Source organism: Cydia pomonella, chromosome 8 (assembly GCF_033807575.1).
Source record: "Cydia pomonella isolate Wapato2018A chromosome 8, ilCydPomo1, whole genome shotgun sequence".
NCBI classification, from domain to species: Eukaryota; Metazoa; Arthropoda; class Insecta; order Lepidoptera; family Tortricidae; genus Cydia; species Cydia pomonella.
The window spans coordinates 14,413,613-14,432,184 of NC_084710.1; the positions used below are offsets into that span (position 1 = coordinate 14,413,613).

At 40.0% G+C, this 18,572-nt stretch overlaps 1 protein-coding gene and 1 non-coding gene across 3 annotated transcripts; one reads left to right on the forward strand and one right to left on the reverse strand.

Moving 5' to 3' along the window:
- The first annotated feature begins 1,225 nt into the window (after positions 1-1,225).
- On the forward strand, positions 1,226-16,189 carry LOC133520645 (abl interactor 2). Of its 2 annotated transcripts, XM_061855195.1 has the most exons (9): positions 1,235-1,428; positions 1,524-1,963; positions 5,458-5,628; positions 8,675-8,799; positions 9,177-9,252; positions 9,433-9,500; positions 11,478-11,591; positions 13,917-14,013; positions 14,936-16,189. In XM_061855195.1, the coding sequence occupies exons 2-9, from the start codon at positions 1,531-1,533 to the stop codon at positions 15,097-15,099; spliced, it is 1,248 nt and encodes a 415-aa protein (XP_061711179.1). In that variant the 5' UTR covers positions 1,235-1,428; positions 1,524-1,530; the 3' UTR covers positions 15,100-16,189. The 2 variants fall into 2 exon arrangements, with proteins under 2 accessions (XP_061711178.1, XP_061711179.1); XM_061855194.1 differs by lacking the exons at positions 13,917-14,013; positions 14,936-16,189 and having other exon boundaries at positions 1,226-1,428; positions 11,478-12,589.
- On the reverse strand, positions 6,659-6,731 carry Trnaa-agc (transfer RNA alanine (anticodon AGC)). The gene has a single exon. It is a non-coding gene; the product is annotated as a tRNA-Ala (tRNA).
- Positions 16,190-18,572: the final 2,383 nt, after the last annotated feature.

An 18,572-nucleotide genomic window follows, 5' to 3' on the forward strand; every position in this document is an offset into this window, starting at 1 on the left:
GCCTGTGGGTTGATGGTCCTGCGTAGCAGGACTGCCATGTGGCGATTTGGACCGTGAATGTTGATGCAGGACTGTAGTCCACCATTTTGTTTACAATGAAAAACACGGGCTTAGAAGATTTTATTCAAATATATAATATACATAAGGGAATTTTTTGAAAAATCATCAAAATAGGTTTGTAGAAATAGCAAGTAACGCAATTTTGCAAGAGCACCGACACGAGAGCCTACCGTGAAAATTTAAAATCGTAATTTCTTTATCTGCCTCTCTATCACTAGGTATTTTAGTTTATTCGCAAGAGTGAATTTCGAGTTTCGTCTTTCGTGGTAGGTCTGGGCTATAACCGCGAAAGTCGAAATTCGTCAATTGCGGGCATATTTCTCAGTCACTCTCAGTACGTTTTAGTGAGAGTAAAAGAGAAAGATCCCCGCAATTTGCGAATTTCGGTTTTCGCGGTAGCCAGGGGGTGATGAACGGCTAAGCAGTATAAAAGGGCCAATTATATCGAGACTTCCCGATATCGGGCCCGAAGTCAGTTTCTCGGAATATTAGCACATCGTTAACAATATTTGAAATGCAAAAATATCAAACATTGCACATTTTTAGCAATTAGAGACAAAGTATTTTTTACACATCAAATATTGTAAAAGATGAGCTGATATTTGGTAAACCGGAAAAATACTCTTGCTAGGGCCCGACGTCGGGCCTGACTTCGGGCGATAGCGAGTGTGGATGTAATTGGCCCTATAGTGTGTGAGCTATATATGTATCTGCACAATCTACATGGATGAGGCGGACTGCAAGGTAGGAGTGTGAATGGGGGGCTTTAGCCGGAGTGCAGTACAATTTTGTGGCCAACTGTATTTTTACGTTTGCTGTGGCCCACCACCTACTATAGGGAGCGTGCATGAACTATAGGAGGCAGCACAGGAGCCGTCAGATTATTGGCGCGTGGCAGAACCTACTATGCACAAGAAAACACTGTGTAAATGTGCCCGTTTATGGTTCCAATTCAGAGCACAAGATGGCAGACCCTCCAACGCGCACGGTCCCTATAACATGTTCAGCAACTCAAGATCGGACGCCTCGTTGCCCGACAGTGAAATACGGGCTTTATATTTTTATATGTAATCTATGGTATTAAAAAGAAACTGAGGGCTTACCGCGAACCACGTTCGACGTGTTGCCTCCCTGTCACAATTACGTACGAATCGACAAGTGCGACAGAGAGGTAACACGTCGAACGTGGTTCGCGGTAGGCCCTCATACTCTACTTCACTTGTCAAGTAGAGTAGGAGTAGATGAATAATATTAAAAATAAAAATAATAACAAATTTAATATTCTGAACGTATACAACAAATGGGAAGATACTAATTACCACCTGGCAACCAAACATATCTATTTTTAGAACGCAAATATTATTAGCGGTAAGTCTGATAACATACTTAGCCAACGCCTATTAGCAGGGAAGTAGGTTGTCAATGTTGTCATCGCATTTTATTAACAAATTATTCATTTCCAGCATCACGATGGCTGAGTTAGCGGCTTTGCTGCAAACGGAGATTCCTGAGGGGCGCAACCACTTGACGGACAGCCACACTAACCTAGAGCGTGTGGCGGAGTACTGTGAAGCAAACTATTTTCAATCCGAAAATAAACGGCTTGCCTTGGAAAGCACGAAAAACTACACAACACAGTCCCTGGCTAGTGTAGCTTACCAAATAAACACATTAGCTTACAACTTCCTGCAGTTATTGGAGCTGCAAACCATGCAACTGGCCGAAATGGAAGGGCAGATGAATCATATTGCCCAAACAGTGGCTATTCATAAAGAGAAGGTGGCTAGAAGGGAGATTGGAGTGCTAACTGCCAATAAAGTCACTAACAGACAGTATAAGATCATAGCCCCGGCTAATCCGGAGAAACCTATTAAGTATGTGAGGAAAAGCATTGATTACACAGGTTAGTTTGTATATTTCATTTTCATCTGTTATTTTGTCAGTCATATGAGTTTAAAATGCTTATAGCCACTAACTAATAATTAAGTCTCTGGACTTGATGAACCCCTAACCAAAGATCGTTATTGCGGGAGCAAAAACAAGTCTGTCAAAGAACATGTGTAACAGAATGTCTGTTTTGTATAAATGGAATATTCTGCCTCCACATTCTAAAACTCCAAGATGTGCCCCATAACTAGCATGAAGTTTTCATTGGAAAAGGTCAATCAAACTCATATTTCACAAAGTATTTGCTTACCTATGAGTCAATGCGTCAACTTGAATACAGTAATACCCCGCTTTACGCGAGAGATGCGTTCCAGGGAAAATCGCGTAAAGCGAATTTCGTGTATATCGGGGTCTATTAATAAAGTACCAAATTTATAATCAAACCGCTTTTATTAGAAAATTACAATAAAACCGCTTTTTAAAAAAAGTTTAACATTTTACATAAAAAAAAATACATAATAAAGTGCTATTTAAGTCTACCTATTGTTTTCTGACTGGTATTTTACTTCCGATCCATGAAAATTTCTTCACAACATGCAATATATTTTTTTGCCGGAATATATTTTTGACAACGCTTCCTGGATAACACTTGATGACACAACTGGATCTTCGACCTTGATCCATGGGCTGCAAGAGTGATGTAGTATTTGGTGGCAGGTACATCAATTGAACTTCTAAATCTCGCAGATAATCCAAAGTTGGTTGGACATCCATCAGCATGGAGCGTTATCCAGGAGCAACAGCACTGTCCGTGGACGACCATTTCTGATGCAGTAATCTTTGACTTCTGGTCAGAAAATGTTTTCAATCAGTCTGTGAAAGCTTCTCTGGTCACCCACGCCTTTCAATTTGATCGGCAAAATACTGGTAGAGTGCTCTTATTCGTGCATTTCTCATTGATAAACCAGCAACGGTTTTAGCTTGAAATCCCCAGTACCATTACCTCCTAGAAGAAGAGTAAGCCGAACACCCAATGACGTAATAATATTTATAGTTAGAAGTAGATTACTTGTACCATCCGAGGTGGCGCGATGTACCGCGGCCAAGTAAATAACCAATCAGATACCATCAATTTAGTGACAAATAGTGCACTCGCGTAAAGTAACGTAAGGGGCAATTTAGCGCGAAAATCTACAAAAACCGCGTTATAGCGAATCCGCGTTATCCGGGGTCGCGTAAAGCAGGGTACTACTGTAATAAGTTACTAATGTATTTAATTTTTATATCAGTATTTACTATTTACTTACTTAAAGTATTCTACTTTAATTTTTGTAATATATAGGCGGGTCCACACAGAGCCAGTGTAGACGTGCCTCGGCTGAGGCGGCGCGCTCGGGCGAGGAAAACGCGCGCGTATTGTTTATTTGTCCTAATCATTCAGTACTGTCAAAACATTGTTGCTCACGCTAACACACAAAACTGAAATTCTGAAGTTGAGATGTGGCTAATTTTAATTTTGATGGCTTGAGAATTTAAGTTTTAGAACTAAAGTTGTAACATAAATGAATAACGTCCTGAGTCCCAGACACCCTTATGAAGGCTTTATTCCCAAACTTAATTTTAGCTTTGATTAAATATAAATAAGTGAAGGTTCCAAAGTCAAAAAACAAAACTAACTATTCTAGGATTTAGGAGGATATATATAAATTGTATATACAAATGTATATCACAATGAAAACAGTTGATCACAGTTCAATTTTTCATTGTGATATACAATTTAGAGGTAGGTTAAAATACATGTTAATTATTAATATTTCAATGAAAACCATGGTTTAGGTTATACATCAGATGCTAACAAATTCTGTCATAGTTGTTTACATTATTTGCAATTTCTATTGGAATTCGCTTTAGAATTTTTTCTAGCTAAAACAATAGATTTACAAAATGAAATATCACCATAACTCTTATAGATAAGCAAAATAATTCAAAGATAAATATAAATCACTGAAATGTTACAAGAAAATCAACATGTATATTTCTCCTATTTATTAGTATCTGACTATAAAAACGAAAACCGTAAAAAAATGCGCCCGTGTGGGACAGAACATACGCAATGTGACAAAATTAAAAACATGTTTTACCATTCCTGACAACATACTAAAAACAACCTACATAATTTGATTGATTTCATTGTTACCCACAAAAAAAACATCTACGTCACTTAGGACTTTTTGGAAGTAGGCAGAAAGGAGAAGTGCAACTATGACAAGGAAAAACAATAATAGCGCTTTCTTTGTGACTCCTACTGAAAGCATCTCGTTAGGTCATCTCCTTCCTCTCCCATTTCATCTCTATATTATTGTACTTCTATGATTGTACATAATAGGCACCACAAAGTCTTTATAAGTGACTAATATATTAAAGAAGATAGGTTATTACTGTTCCATGGTAGATATTTTTAAACAATGTTAGTTATTCTCTATAGAGTTGATGTACCTACATATCGATAAACGTATTGTCAATCTCTCGTTTTTGCTAGAAAAAGGTCAAGGTTGATAAATGATACTTATTTTATGACTAATACCATTTGTGGTTATGGAAATACTATCTGTTTGCCTGACCTTATTAGAGTTATTAGTAATATGGCAAACCACTTCCTCACTCAAGAAATTACATAGGTCACTAGATAAGTTTTGCAATAAACAAATATGCAACAAAGATGTGGCCCATTACATATACTTTTTAAAACTATATTTCCATAGACAATCTTTGGCGGGAAAATATTTACTTACTAAATCTACTTTAAAAAAAATTCATTCAGGGCCTCAGACTATCTACATGCCAAATTTCATTTAAAAGCTTCAGCAGTTTAAGCATGAAGAGGTAATTGACACAGAGTTACTTTTGCATTTATAATATTAGTAGATAATAATAACTTTGGATAAAAATATAGTTAAAAAAAAAGAGTGCTGGTGGCCTAGCGGTAAGAGCGCGCGACTTGCAATCCAGAGGTCGCGGGGTCATACCCTAGCTCGTAACAATGAGTTTTTCGGAACTTATTTATTTCGGAAATTTACCAGTTGTTTTTCGGTGAAGGAAAACATCGTGAGCAAACCGTACTAATCCCAATAAGGCCTAGTTTACCCTCTGGGTTGAAATGTCAGATGACAGTCGCTTTCGTGAAAACTAGTGCTTACGCCAATTCTCGGGATTAGTTGCCAAGCGGACCCCAGGCTCCATGAACCGTGGCGAAATGCCGGGACAATGGGAGGAAGAAGAATAATAACTTTGGATCATCTCACAAGATGGAGACTCATCAGATTTATTTGCATGCAGACCAGACCTGACAAATATGCCACTAGCTATTTCCAAAAGAATTGCTAACTGCTTTTGTAAACGAGCGTGGTAGTGAACAAGCAGTTTACGAATGACGCGTGAATTTGACAGATCTGGACGGATTTATTTTTCACGAGCATAATATACTTCTCTGATTAGTATTTTTTTTATCAGCTTTGGACGACATCGGGCACGGCGCTCGCTGGAACAGCGCGGGCACGCCGCGCGCGCGCCGCTCGGCCGCGCCGGCGCAGCCGCTGCCCGCGCCCACCACCAAGCCGCCAACGCCGCCCGCTGCTCGCGCGCAACAGCCCAACACTGGCACGCTGGGACGGGGTACACTCGGTAATGCTACATTATTCGCTATGTGCACGACTGTCACGCAACCTAGCGTCCGTAAGTCTAGGGGAAAACGTCAATGCACTACATCTTATAAAACTACTCCAAAACTAAAAACTTCTGAACAGATTTTCATACGACTTTGATCTATCAATAGAGTGATTCTCGAGGAAGGTTTAGGTATATAACTTGTTAAGGTTTTGTGTAAAGTGGTTGAAATATAATGATGTTGTCAGAAAAAACCACCCTGGCTAGTAGCTTTAATCGAAAACGCTGCCTAATCCGTTTGATCTATATACAATGTATGGTGAGGTTGTCTCTTTTTCATGGGTCTACAAAAAGGCCGCGATGTTGAATGTCTATCTTTTAAGGATAACTTACTAAGTATACCCATTCTTAACTTTTAGAAAAAGATCACGTAGTATGTGGCATTTACACGGATACAGTATTAACAATTATCAAATTAAATACCTTAGTTATATTAAGCATTTCATACAGATTACAATGGTCTCTTACACCATACAATTTAAATAACTATTTCAGGAGTAATCGTAAATTTAAGTTTCATTTCGAGCCATATAACTTGTACGAAATGTTAGACGCTATCCGCAGTTAGTTCTAATTTTTGCCACCTTATGCGCTGGGATCGCTTTACTTACCCCCACCATGCACTTCGCACAGTCCCAATATATCCATATTACAAAACAAACAATAAATTAAATTAAATATATTACACAATTAAAATATTTACATATCAATTAATTAAGTCAAAATGTATCAAATAACAATTATCTATTAGATTAAATTAAAAGTATCACTAATAATAGTGGCTTTTAGCTTAATTTAAACAGTTTGATTGCAAAAAGTAAGTTTGTTTTGAACAATACCACGACTAAGTGTTGGCCTTGGAAGAAATCGCGCCAAATGCACATAGCTAAAATACAAACATGATAAATAGCGAACTATACTGATACAAATGAACCTCGAGGCCTCCATTATAATTATATAAACTAAAAAAAAAAATACAAAAAGCTATTGGAGGTGCGGGGTATCGATCCCCGTACCTCTCGCATGCTAAGCGAGCGCTCTACCATCTGAGCTACACCCCCAGTTGGATAATCATGCGAAATTTGTTATCTCGTATGGAGTCTGAATCTGTAACATTCGTGTATTGCCGTTTATTTATTGTTTTGTTTTTATTGTTCAAGAAAAAGTGAATGGAATATTTGTACCACAAAATACATAAAAAAGTATGATACCCTATTATCAAAAATTCAAATAAAAAAAAATTGTTTATTCTTTTAAAAAACCATGATAAATATTACAATGGCTGGTAAGTTATTTACAAAATAACCTGAGCTAGGAGGCACCACTCTTCCGAAGCTAAGTACAGTCTGTATTAAGTATACTATTCATAAAACTATGTATTAGTTGCCAGTGGAAAGAAAGGTACAGTCAGCGATAAAATCTTGTACCAAAAATGGAATTTTTGCCAAAAAGTTATTTTACCTGTCAACAACCTGTCTCAGTATGAGTTGTCCAATTTCAATGATTGTCAATCTGGACTCCTAAAAAATTTGTATTGCTTACTGATTCTATAACCGTTCCTTCATAATTGCAATCAATGGGTCTCATTACATTTAATTAATAAATATACATATGCATTATTTTCGTTTTATTCGCTGTTTGTAAAACTTTCACTCAAAAAGAATTTTAACTTTTTTTGTAAAATCAAGTTTTTGCAAAGTGTTACTTGTTACTTTTTGACATCTATCAATAAGGATATTTGGACTAGGCCCCTTAGTGGCAACATCGCCATCAAAAAGGCTTTCCAGTAAGTAACAATAAAATTAATTGGTTTTAACTCTGAAACTAGGCGAAATCTAAAAAAAATATGGGCAATTTAGTATCAGGGATACTGTCAAAATCTCACGGGTTCCTGGTGGGCACGTTGCATATTATTTCATTAATGGCGGTTGTACAATCTGCCACAGTTTTACGAATTTTCATAGATGGCACTACTGATGTTCACGGCCGGTTGTCACCCCTAAATGGGTGCACTAAGCCAGCTGTCATCGTTGCCTCACACACGCAGCCACATTTTTATGTATGATTAACAATAAGTAACTTTGTACCTTATAACACATCGTTAAACAATAAAATCTAAAAATGCGGCGCCTGCTTGCTCGTTTCCCGAAACCCGCGCTCTATCCGATACTTCGCGCGTAGTGAATTTGCTTTTGTGCTAGTTTATTCTGTAAGGTCGTATGCGGCAAAACGGGTTTACCAAAACGAAGAATTAATCAATAAATCACAACTACAATATTGAAGTGTGTTTAGACTAATCTACATGGAAAATGTAGAGGCTTGAATCGGTATCATTTTCCTGTACAATTAAATTTTTTGTTTAAAAAAAGGCAACTTTGATACGATTTTCTCCGCTATAAAAGTTAACCAATCGTGTAACGGCAACTACAGAAATGAAGTTGATGCCATGAATAACCAGTTTACTGAACAATAATTTTAAAGACCTTAATAACATAAATCGACTAGGGGTCTTAAGCATAAATGGTTATTTGTTTTACAAGGGGGCAAAGTTGTTGTTTAACCGCTCGTGCTAGTATTGACACCCGAACAAGCGAAATATTCCAAAAGTGGAATCTCGAGTGTTGCGTTTCAAGGAATGAAGGTTAATCGAACTCTGCCACCGAGTGAAACCTTCATACCACACCAATGCGAAGAAAATACTACTTAACTGTAAAATAAATTTCCTTTATCACTCAAAATCATAATTTCAAACTGAATTCTACAAGCAAAAATAAATAGACAACTCAAAATTTGCATCAGATGAAATGCAACTTTCTCATCAGTTTTTGAACAATCAAGAGGGCCTTTACCAGCGGTGTGGTGAAAAATAAATAATGCAATGCCATCTCATGAGCACTTATATTATTAATAATCCTCTACAAAGGTATACCGCACGCCGTTGGTGTCTAAGCAAGACCTTTCCTTCCTTCCTTTCGTTTTAGACCAATGGTTTTATCTTTGACAGGCAAATCGTCGCGCGAGTACCGCACGCCGCCCGCGGTGGCGCCGCCGCAGGTGCCCTCGCACTACGCTCCCAACTACCCGCGCCGCCCGCCCGGATACTCGACATTGCCTGTCGCTCAACCACAGGTAACTATTTACTATTCTTTACTACTACTACTAAATATAACAAATCAGCATAATGCTCTGATAATTTGCACAAGCATAAAACATGTTATTAGGCAGGTAAAGCAACACCATCCGATGGTCTCGCCGATCGTCATATCAACACTAATAGCGGCATCATCATGGGTATGGTTAGTTTTGCTTTAATCGGCGCGACCCGTGATTTGATATACCGTCTTCCCCGTTTGCGTCAAGTTTACTTACGAGTTTACTGAGTACAATTAATTAATTAATTTATTTTGACACTAACTGGACATTGAAAATATAATAGGTAAAAAATATGGGGGTAATCAAGGAATTCTAAAATCCTGTTTTTAAATTGATTAATTGTATGTTTACAGGTTGGCATGGTTCACCCGAACCAGCACCAGTCGCCTTCGAACTATTCTCAGCAGGACATGCATTCCAGTATGCCACGTAAGTACTCATTTAACTAAGTCTGAACTAGATTTGCTGACTGAATAAAATAAGTGCACCTCGAACAAAACACCCATTGGTAACAACTCCAATCGACCGATTAGCGGAACAAATTAATTATATTGTCAAGTCTGTCTATCACTAAATTTATGTTATTTAGTTTGTTATTTTTGTTTACAGCGCCGCCGTCTCCACTGATCGGGTCCGATGGAGAACACAGTCAGCATTCAATGAGTCTTCCTGGACAAGTAAGTAGACTAATTAATACAATTTTATATTTAATACCATATCTAGGATATTATTATTGAATGTCCGTAAACGATATAAAATGTGAGTCTTCTTTTTCGTTTCCTCATGATTGAGGGTGGCGACCACATGAGGTCATTATTTCATGCACCAACAGTAGCGTAGCGTGCCTTGGCGGGGCCCCGTAGAAAAATTTGTTTGGGGGCCCTTAGGAAGGGTAAAGATTTCTCACAAAGACGCACGTTGGGGGCCCCCACGGCCCGAGGGCTCCGTATAATTGATACGGCGGTAGCTACGCCCCTGTGCACCAAACCTCTCTATTCTGCATGATTTCCTGCCTTCTTAATAATAAGCGCCTGTGTAGATACAGGCCTCCTTTACAACCCAGCAGAAATGTGAAAGTAGTATACGAGTATCATATGTTATCTTCTTCTTCCTCGCGTTGTCCCGGCATTTTGCCTCGGCTCATGGGAGCCTGGGGTCCGCTTGACAACTAATCCCAAGATTTGGCGTAGGCACTAGTTTTTACGAAAGCGACTGCCATCTGACCTTCCAACCCAGAGGGTAAACTAGGCCTTGTTGGGATTAGTCCGGTTTCCTCACGATGTTTTCCTTCACCGAAAAGCGACTGGTAAATATCAAATGATATTTCGTACATAAGTTCCGAAAAACTCATTGGTACGAGCCAGGGTTTGAACCCGCGACCTCCGGATTGCAAGTCGCACGCTCTTACCGCTAGGCCACCAGCGCTTCTAAGAGTATCATATGTTATAATTATAAATATTATGACAATAGCCGGGTCCACACAGAGCGAGCATACGCGGCCGAGGCGGCTCGTGCGTTTTCCTCGCCCGAGCGCGCCGCCTCGGCCAAGGCACGTCTACACTGGCCGGTTTGTACGTGAGGAAATTGCCTCGCACGTACGTGCTCGCTCGGTCGCTCGCTCTGTGTGGACCTGCCTAATAACATTTTTGTACAATAATATGCTGAGTTTTGGCCGAAGACCGTGTACGATAAAAGTCGTGCGCCATACTTCACGTGAAAATTTGTCGGGCAACTTAGGCGTGGTGGCGTGGTGGTGGCGCGCGTTTTCCTCGCCGAGCGTGCCGAGGCATGTCTACACTAGCTGATTTGTGCGCGAGGAAATTGCTCGCTCTATGTGGACCCGCCTAGTCTGATAGCTCTAAACGCGGTTATAAGACTGATGCGAATTTGCACGTCGCTTCGGTGTATAAGCGTGCACGTCTATATCGATGACATGCTGCTACTCTGGAGCGACGTGCGAATGCGCATCCAATGTGAAGATCATCTAAAATCATAATTGAAACTACCTAGTTATATCTCGTCTTTTTAAACACGAAGGTTAGGCACATGTCATAATTTTATTAAAGGACTTATATAGTTGTGTTGTGACAAAGCAAATTAGAAACGATTTTTACGATTTTCGATTAAATCTAAAATCATCATCTAGTAATGATTTATATTTTCAAATAAACCTACCTTCACAATTCGACGCGACTGTAACGATTAAATACGAGCGGAATCGATTCGGTCAATTAGAGTCAAACTCTATTGCAATCGAGTCTCGTTGTACATAATGATGCTCAACAATATTAAAATTAATCTTTTAATTTTTATAACATAATAATATACACATTATTAAATTACAGAAACACGGTTCAGTCCCGTTTCCGTAATTTAATAATGTGTAAAAATCGTGAAAGTTTACATCAGTATAAAATTATACATTGATACAATTATACAAAAAAAAAAAAAAAAAAGCTACGAAGATAATAAATTCATGTTATTTTTGTTAAAAAAGGATTGGTCTGAAATGTCACTGGCTTGGAATGGAAAAAATCAAATGTCACCCTACCCTTCGCGTTTGAAAAAGACTATAAATGTGCATCAACACTGGAGCTATGTAGTTGGTCGCGTATAGCAATATATGTAGTGACGTGTTGCGCCGTTCCCTGCAGCGCGGGTCGGGCTCGCTGGGCGGGCGCGGCGGCTCGGTGTCGCCGCCGCTGCCGCCGCCGCCGCTCGACGACGAGCTCGCGCACGACGCCTTCGGCCGCCAGCACCACCTCAACGTACGTACACACACAATGTATACTGTAGTGACGTGTTGGCCCCGTTCCCTGCAGCGCGGGTCGGGCTCGCTGGGCGGGCGCGGCGGCTCGGTGTCGCCGCCGCTGCCGCCGCCGCCGCTCGACGACGAGCTCGCGCACGACGCCTTCGGCCGCCAGCACCACCTCAACGTACGTACACACACAATGTATACTGTAGTGACGTGTTGGCCCCGTTCCCTGCAGCGCGGGTCGGGCTCGCTGGGCGGGCGCGGCGGCTCGGTGTCGCCGCCGCTGCCGCCGCCGCCGCTCGACGACGAGCTCGCGCACGACGCCTTCGGCCGCCAGCACCACCTCAACGTACGTACACACACAATGTATACTGTAGTGACGTGTTGGCCCCGTTCCCTGCAGCGCGGGTCGGGCTCGCTGGGCGGGCGCGGCGGCTCGGTGTCGCCGCCGCTGCCGCCGCCGCCGCTCGACGACGAGCTCGCGCACGACGCCTTCGGCCGCCAGCACCACCTCAACGTACGTACACACACAATGTATACTGTAGTGACGTGTTGGCCCCGTTCCCTGCAGCGCGGGTCGGGCTCGCTGGGCGGGCGCGGCGGCTCGGTGTCGCCGCCGCTGCCGCCGCCGCCGCTCGACGACGAGCTCGCGCACGACGCCTTCGGCCGCCAGCACCACCTCAACGTACGTACACACACAATGTATACTGTAGTGACGTGTTGGCCCCGTTCCCTGCAGCGCGGGTCGGGCTCGCTGGGCGGGCGACACCGGTGTCGCCGCCGCTGCCGCCGCCGCCGCTCGACGACGAGCTCGCGCACGACGCCTTCGGCCGCCAGCACCACCTCAACGTACGTACACACACAATGTATACTGTAGTGACGTGTTGGCCCCGTTCCCTGCAGCGCGGGTCGGGCTCGCTGGGCGGGCGCGGCGGCTCGGTGTCGCCGCCGCTGCCGCCGCCGCCGCTCGACGACGAGCTCGCGCACGACGCCTTCGGCCGCCAGCACCACCTCAACGTACGTACACACTGCACGCGCACACATACCCTCCTAAAGGCGGGATTCCATATCGTACAAAAAACAATGGCAGTTGAAATTAATATCAATAGTGTAAAAATATGATTTGACATTTAAGTAATGATCTTGGACCGGAGGATAAACAGTATACGTCAAACACATATAGACAATGTTTTGCTGTTTGGAAACACACTAAGGTATATGTGAACATGTGTTGCACCAAATCATCTGTCACCGTTAGTGTTCGCTGAATTATATTGTATCATACTTCACTGTTGTATGGAATTCATTTGAGTTAAGTGCAACCTGCCCTCTATTGTGATTTTAACAATATCAATGAAAAGTAACTCGACCAACCTTTCATTTAAAAAGTGTTGCTTTTGTAATCCTAACCAGTTAAGGATGACTCGGGCTAGACCGGACCGAAGCCGGGCCGAAGCTTCCGGCGCTTTGTTTTCTATGACAAGCACTACGTGATCACCGATCGGCCGTCATAGAAAATGACGTGTCGGACGCGCCGGCCCCAGCCCGGTCTAGCGTGAGTCATTATTCATCTAACTGGTGTTTACTCATCACATTTAAGACACAGTACAATTTAAGTGTTTTTTATTTCTTGTACTATCACTACATTTTCTGAAATAATTTTTGTGTGTTGTCCACTTTTATAAGGCTATATTATTTAGTTTTCCCAGACAGCCGAGTCCAAAATTAGTAAAAAACTTTCAACTCTATCCAACACACAGTTGGCTGGCATGACTAAATAATTAATAAATGATTTTTCATATCCTGCTTCTAAAAGTGTCGGGAAATATGAAAAATTAATTCTTATTGTTTTAATGCCTGAACACTTAACATATTGCTTGTTTTAAGAGACCTGCGACGAGTGCACTAGCGTCTGCACCAATAATATACTAACGTAAGTAACACTATTCATTTGTCTACCTGTAAACCATATTTTTAAACATTAGTGGCAAGGCGTTCATATTCTTTTTTAGAGTATTCGTCATGATTAAGTGGATCTACACAGAACGAACTTCCTCGCCAGAAAATTGCCGGGCGAAGCAGCTCGATTTGTCATGCTAGCAGTCAGGCATGCTATCTAGCTCAGAGCAAACCTACTCAGCATATCTCAGGATGTGCATTGCATCTCACTCTCTCATTAAGCAAAATGTGAGACATGTCCGCAATTGCCTCGTTCTGTGTGGACCCGTTTATTGACGAAAGCGTAGGAATGATAAAAATAAGTTTTGATCTATTTTTGACGCCATGCCTACTGCAGTGCAGTAAGAACTGTAAAGCTAAGTGATGTTTTTTTTTTCAGAATAAGCTTGGTCCACAGTACACGAGCGCCGTGCCCGCTATCGTGCCGGACGAGGAAGACTTGCCGGGCTGGGTGCCCAAGAACTACATCGAAAAAGGTAAGTTTAGACTAATGTCTATGATCGTTGCGTCTACAAATATCTAGTAAGATACGAGCGTAAAATAATAATAAAAAAAACAAACCATAGTACAGTCAACATCAATAGTAGCGGATGAAACAACACGCCAAAAGTATCTGATATTCCGGATAACTTTTCCAAATAAAGAAAATTCTCTAAAATTTACTTTTTTTTTATACCACGACGGTGGCAAGCAAGCATACGGCCCGCCTGATGGTAAGCAGTCACCGTAGCCTATGGACGCCTGCAACTCCAATTTTTGTTATATACTTTCAAAAGTATATCTTTTACAGTCTAAATTGTTCTACATATAGAACCATCAACTTTTGTTAAGTTACAGAATAGTTGATACTTTTGAAACCTTGTTTGATCCGCTACTTTTGATGCTGACTGTACATATTTATACTACCTTGGATAAACTGACTAGAATATACATCTGACACCAAATAAAGTCCTCTAAGATCTCCTTTATTCCGTTTTGTCAAAAATCAAATTCTGTTACCATATTGTATGAACGCCTATTTTCGTTAATTGCTTAATTCAAAAGCTTAGTTGTGCACCAAACCGTAGTCACGGTTTAAACGTTCGCTATTCGTTTTCCTTAGGGGAAGTTTGATTGTTTACTGCTGAGTACGGTTGATCATTATGTCAAATGTTGTTGGTGCTGGCCCTTAGCCTCCCACGGCCCAAGGTCCTACCTATTGTGCTTATTCAGTTCGATGAAATTTTAATAATATTCATTGGAACAAAGTTGCATTTCTTGTTTCGTTCAGTTTTGAAACAAAATAAAACCGACTCTATTGTCTACTCTACAGGTTCAAATTTCAGTGGCATTTTGGATTTTTTTATTTGTATGGGTCGCATTAGTGGAATTACCTTTAACAATTTGTGTATATTCCAGTGGTGGCGATCTACGACTACTACGCGGACAAGGAGGACGAGCTCTCGTTCCAAGAGAGCGCCGTCATCTACGTGCTGAAGAAGAACGACGACGGCTGGTGGGAGGGCGTCATGGACGGCGTCACCGGCCTGTTCCCCGGCAACTACGTCGAGCCCTGCGTCTAACTGGTTTATGTTACTGTTAGCTCTGGCCTATAGTTGCCTCCTGCTCTTGCGGCATTCGTCTAAGTTTCCCTTCTTATGACCGCGGCTCTGATGACGGCTCACGGGAGGGCGTCATGGGACTTCTCAGACAACTACGTCGAGCATTGTGTCTCACAAGTTTATTTTATATGACTGTCCAGCTCTGGCATATAGTTGCCTTCTGCTCTTGCAGCATTCATCCCTTCATATGACCGTGACTACATTAAGAACAACGAAGGCTCATGGGAGAGCGTCATAGGTTCCCTGGGAACTACGTCGAGCCCTGTGTCAAACAAGTATTAGACTTAGTTTGGCCATCCTCGATACAGTTTTCTCATTGTAACGGGATGACGATTATATCCCATTACCAAGGTTTTCAGGGTTATTGGAAATATTATTCTTAGTTCCCAATTAAAACAATAATGTTGTACAAAAATGAATTGACAATGCCTCCCTCTAGTGATCGTGAATACCTTCAATTTAAATTATTTTATTTAGTTAACGAGCAAATATTTAGTACTTTTTACTTCTATTTACAGATGTTTATTTTATAATAATTATGAATTAGAATAAGTTACCTAATTTATCTAGACTGGTTATAACCGTATAAATGCCATATAATTTACAAAATTGGCTTACTTCACTAAAATACTGGAATTAATTATAAGTCGTCCTATACATATACCTACAAAAACATGCATTTAGAGTATTTAGACCTTTATTGGCATTTAGATTAGGTAGCTAGTTTTGTAATAAATCATGTTTAAGTATGTAATTTAGGCTAAGGTAGAGTTATTGGCCAGCCAGACTTCAATTTTATCAATTTAGCGAAGCAGAATTATCTGCTTAGTGCTGCAACACTCCCCAAAGGGTTGTGGGAGCATATAATACATGCCTTTTTCACTTTTACCGAATGCATAAGTAGTATTTATTTTAATTTATAAAATTCCTAGATGCTACCCTTATATAGCCCATGAATTTTAGTTTCTAAATTGTATCCGAATTTGGTTAATGTGAATTTAGCAAGCTCCTTTATTATAACTTGACTTTTTAATAAAAAATATTATTATGACGTTGACTTTTTATTATAGTTAAGGTACATTACTTCAAAAGCGGGGTAATTTCGTTTTTTATTTTATTTTATGTATATCTACTAAACTAGAGTCAGACCAAGATATAAATGGCAGCGATTTGGACAGCCCAGACAGTGCAAGTGTTATTTTAAGCGTCAAACTTCTATGGAATAATGGCGTTTACTTAACACTTGGCACAAGCTGGGCTATCGAAATCGCTGTGAACTTAGCTCGGTCCGACTCTAGAAGCACTTTCTATTGTAGCAACAGTAAGCAAGATGCAATGTAAAGTGTTGCAGTAGCTCAAGTGTTTAGTAGATATTAGCCATGTTCAAACCTATCCCGCTTTCAAAGTAACCTCACTAACAATTTATTGCCAACAGAACGTGAAGTGTTCTAACGATATTAAAGTAGGCGCAGACTACAATAAAACATAATCAGTAGCTGCTTCCATGGCCTCAGATATTGCACGCATCGACGTTGGGGTCAAAATCGCCAAGCTAAAGTGGTACTGGGCATGCCATGTACATCGTATGTACCTACAGAGGTGGGCTAAACAACTACTACAGGAAAAATAGCGTATTTTGGCGGAAAAATATGTACATCCATGAAACTTTGTTTTTTATCTTTATTTTGGTACTAGAAATGAGGATCTGCCGAGTCCTATCAAATTTTAGGGGTCCGACCCCGAAGAAAAAGAGAAAATAAAATATTTCAAGTCAAAAGTACCTAGGTTTTAATCGGCAAAAACAATGGGAAAACTTTTATTTATTTAATCTTTATTGCACAAAAGAAAATACAATCGTACAAAAGATGGACTTACTTCTATAAGGTATTCTCTACCAGTCAACCTTTGGAAGAAGCAGATAATTTGTAGGCGGTGCAACATCATTTGTTGTAATTAAAAATCAAAGAATGTTTAATTACACAACTCATTTATTTGTGGCATGAGAACAAATATTAATTCCGCCATACATCCCATGACTGGAGCAAAAAAACCATAGTTTTAATTGGTTAATAATATTGAAACCAATTGAAGTAGCTTTCATTAAATACTCGTACATAGAAAACAAAGGACGAATTAGACATTCACTTTTAAAGCATAAAGCGGTAGACATTTTACAGATGTCGGTGAAATATCAAAAATACTCCGAATTTTCTCTTAAATGTCCCATGATTGGTGCCGTTAACATACAGTCATATGCGGAGAGATATCTAATTCACCTGTATGACTTTCCAAAATCCTATGTAGCTGTCTAAGAGGTCTATCCCGTCCATGTGGGTGTTATAATCTGTGACTATTTTAGGGCAGTTAAGATTTATCAAATTGACTAAGATTTGTAAGGGGTTAAACTCCCACATATAAATTCCCCAAAATTTCTTCCTTTAGTTATCTAATTAATAACAAATATTCAATAGAATAACCTACTAATATCATCGAAATCATGTACGAGTGAAATTATTAAGCAAAAATAATTTCGATACTGCTCATAGTATTGTAAAACTGCTGGGAGTGCATAATGTAAGCTAGATCGTACATGATCAAATATGCAAATATTGTTTGCTTTTAGTGAGAACTTTATTAAATTAAGTAAACATAACATCGTTATGATATGAGTTACAAAATTATAATAATAAATAATTACTTAGTTCAAAACCGTCAAACACACTCAACGAAAACCTTAAATATTTAACTTTTTCTAAATTGACGCCATCTTGCTCACTTTTTTTAAATACAGTTTTGTCAACAAATCCGTAATAAATGTGAAAATAAGTTAGTCTTCATTGCACAATCACTCTTAAGAACATAATATATATCTAGTTTTTAAATACTAACTATGTTTTGGTAATGTACGATGCATCTTACACCATGCATTTAAGGGTTAACACAAAAGTTAAGTTTTTATTCGACAACAATAATAATCACATTCAAGAAGTAGCAAAGAATGCAGAGTACGGACGGGAAAATTAATGAAATAAAAACATGTAATTCAAGTAATTTCTCAGAGATGACATTTACAATAAGGTTGGCGACAATGTATTTCATACAAAGTGGTCATTACACGAAGTATCGAAAAGTGCCAAAAAATTGCCGCGTGTATGCACAAGTTTTTTTTGGGGAATAGACTAAAGACTTGTCTTGATGACAAATAAAAGTACGGGAGTAGAAAAATCCGCTACTTGACGCTAGATGTCTACTACGAAAATAACGTAGTTGTGAGAAAATTGATGTGGGACCGTGCGAGTTGGAGGGTCTGCTATCTTGTGGCCTGAATCGGAACCATAAACATGTACATTTACACGTCACGTGTTTTCTTGTGCATAGTAGGTTCTGCCATCTCGTGGGCTACATCGAAACAATAAACATCACATTTACGCCTC

What these genes read in the sequence shown, in the direction of transcription:
- LOC133520645 (XM_061855194.1), top strand. Translation starts at nt 1,531, where the DNA reads ATGGCTGAGTTAGCGGCTTTGCTGCAAACGGAGATTCCTGAGGGGCGC. An exon ending in GAAAAGCATTGATTACACAG is followed by an intron (nt 1,964 to 5,457) that starts GTTAGTTTGTAT and finishes TTTTTTTATCAG; the next exon opens with CTTTGGACGACATCGGGCAC. An exon ending in CATGCATTCCAGTATGCCAC is followed by an intron (nt 9,253 to 9,432) that starts GTAAGTACTCAT and finishes TTTTGTTTACAG; the next exon opens with CGCCGCCGTCTCCACTGATC.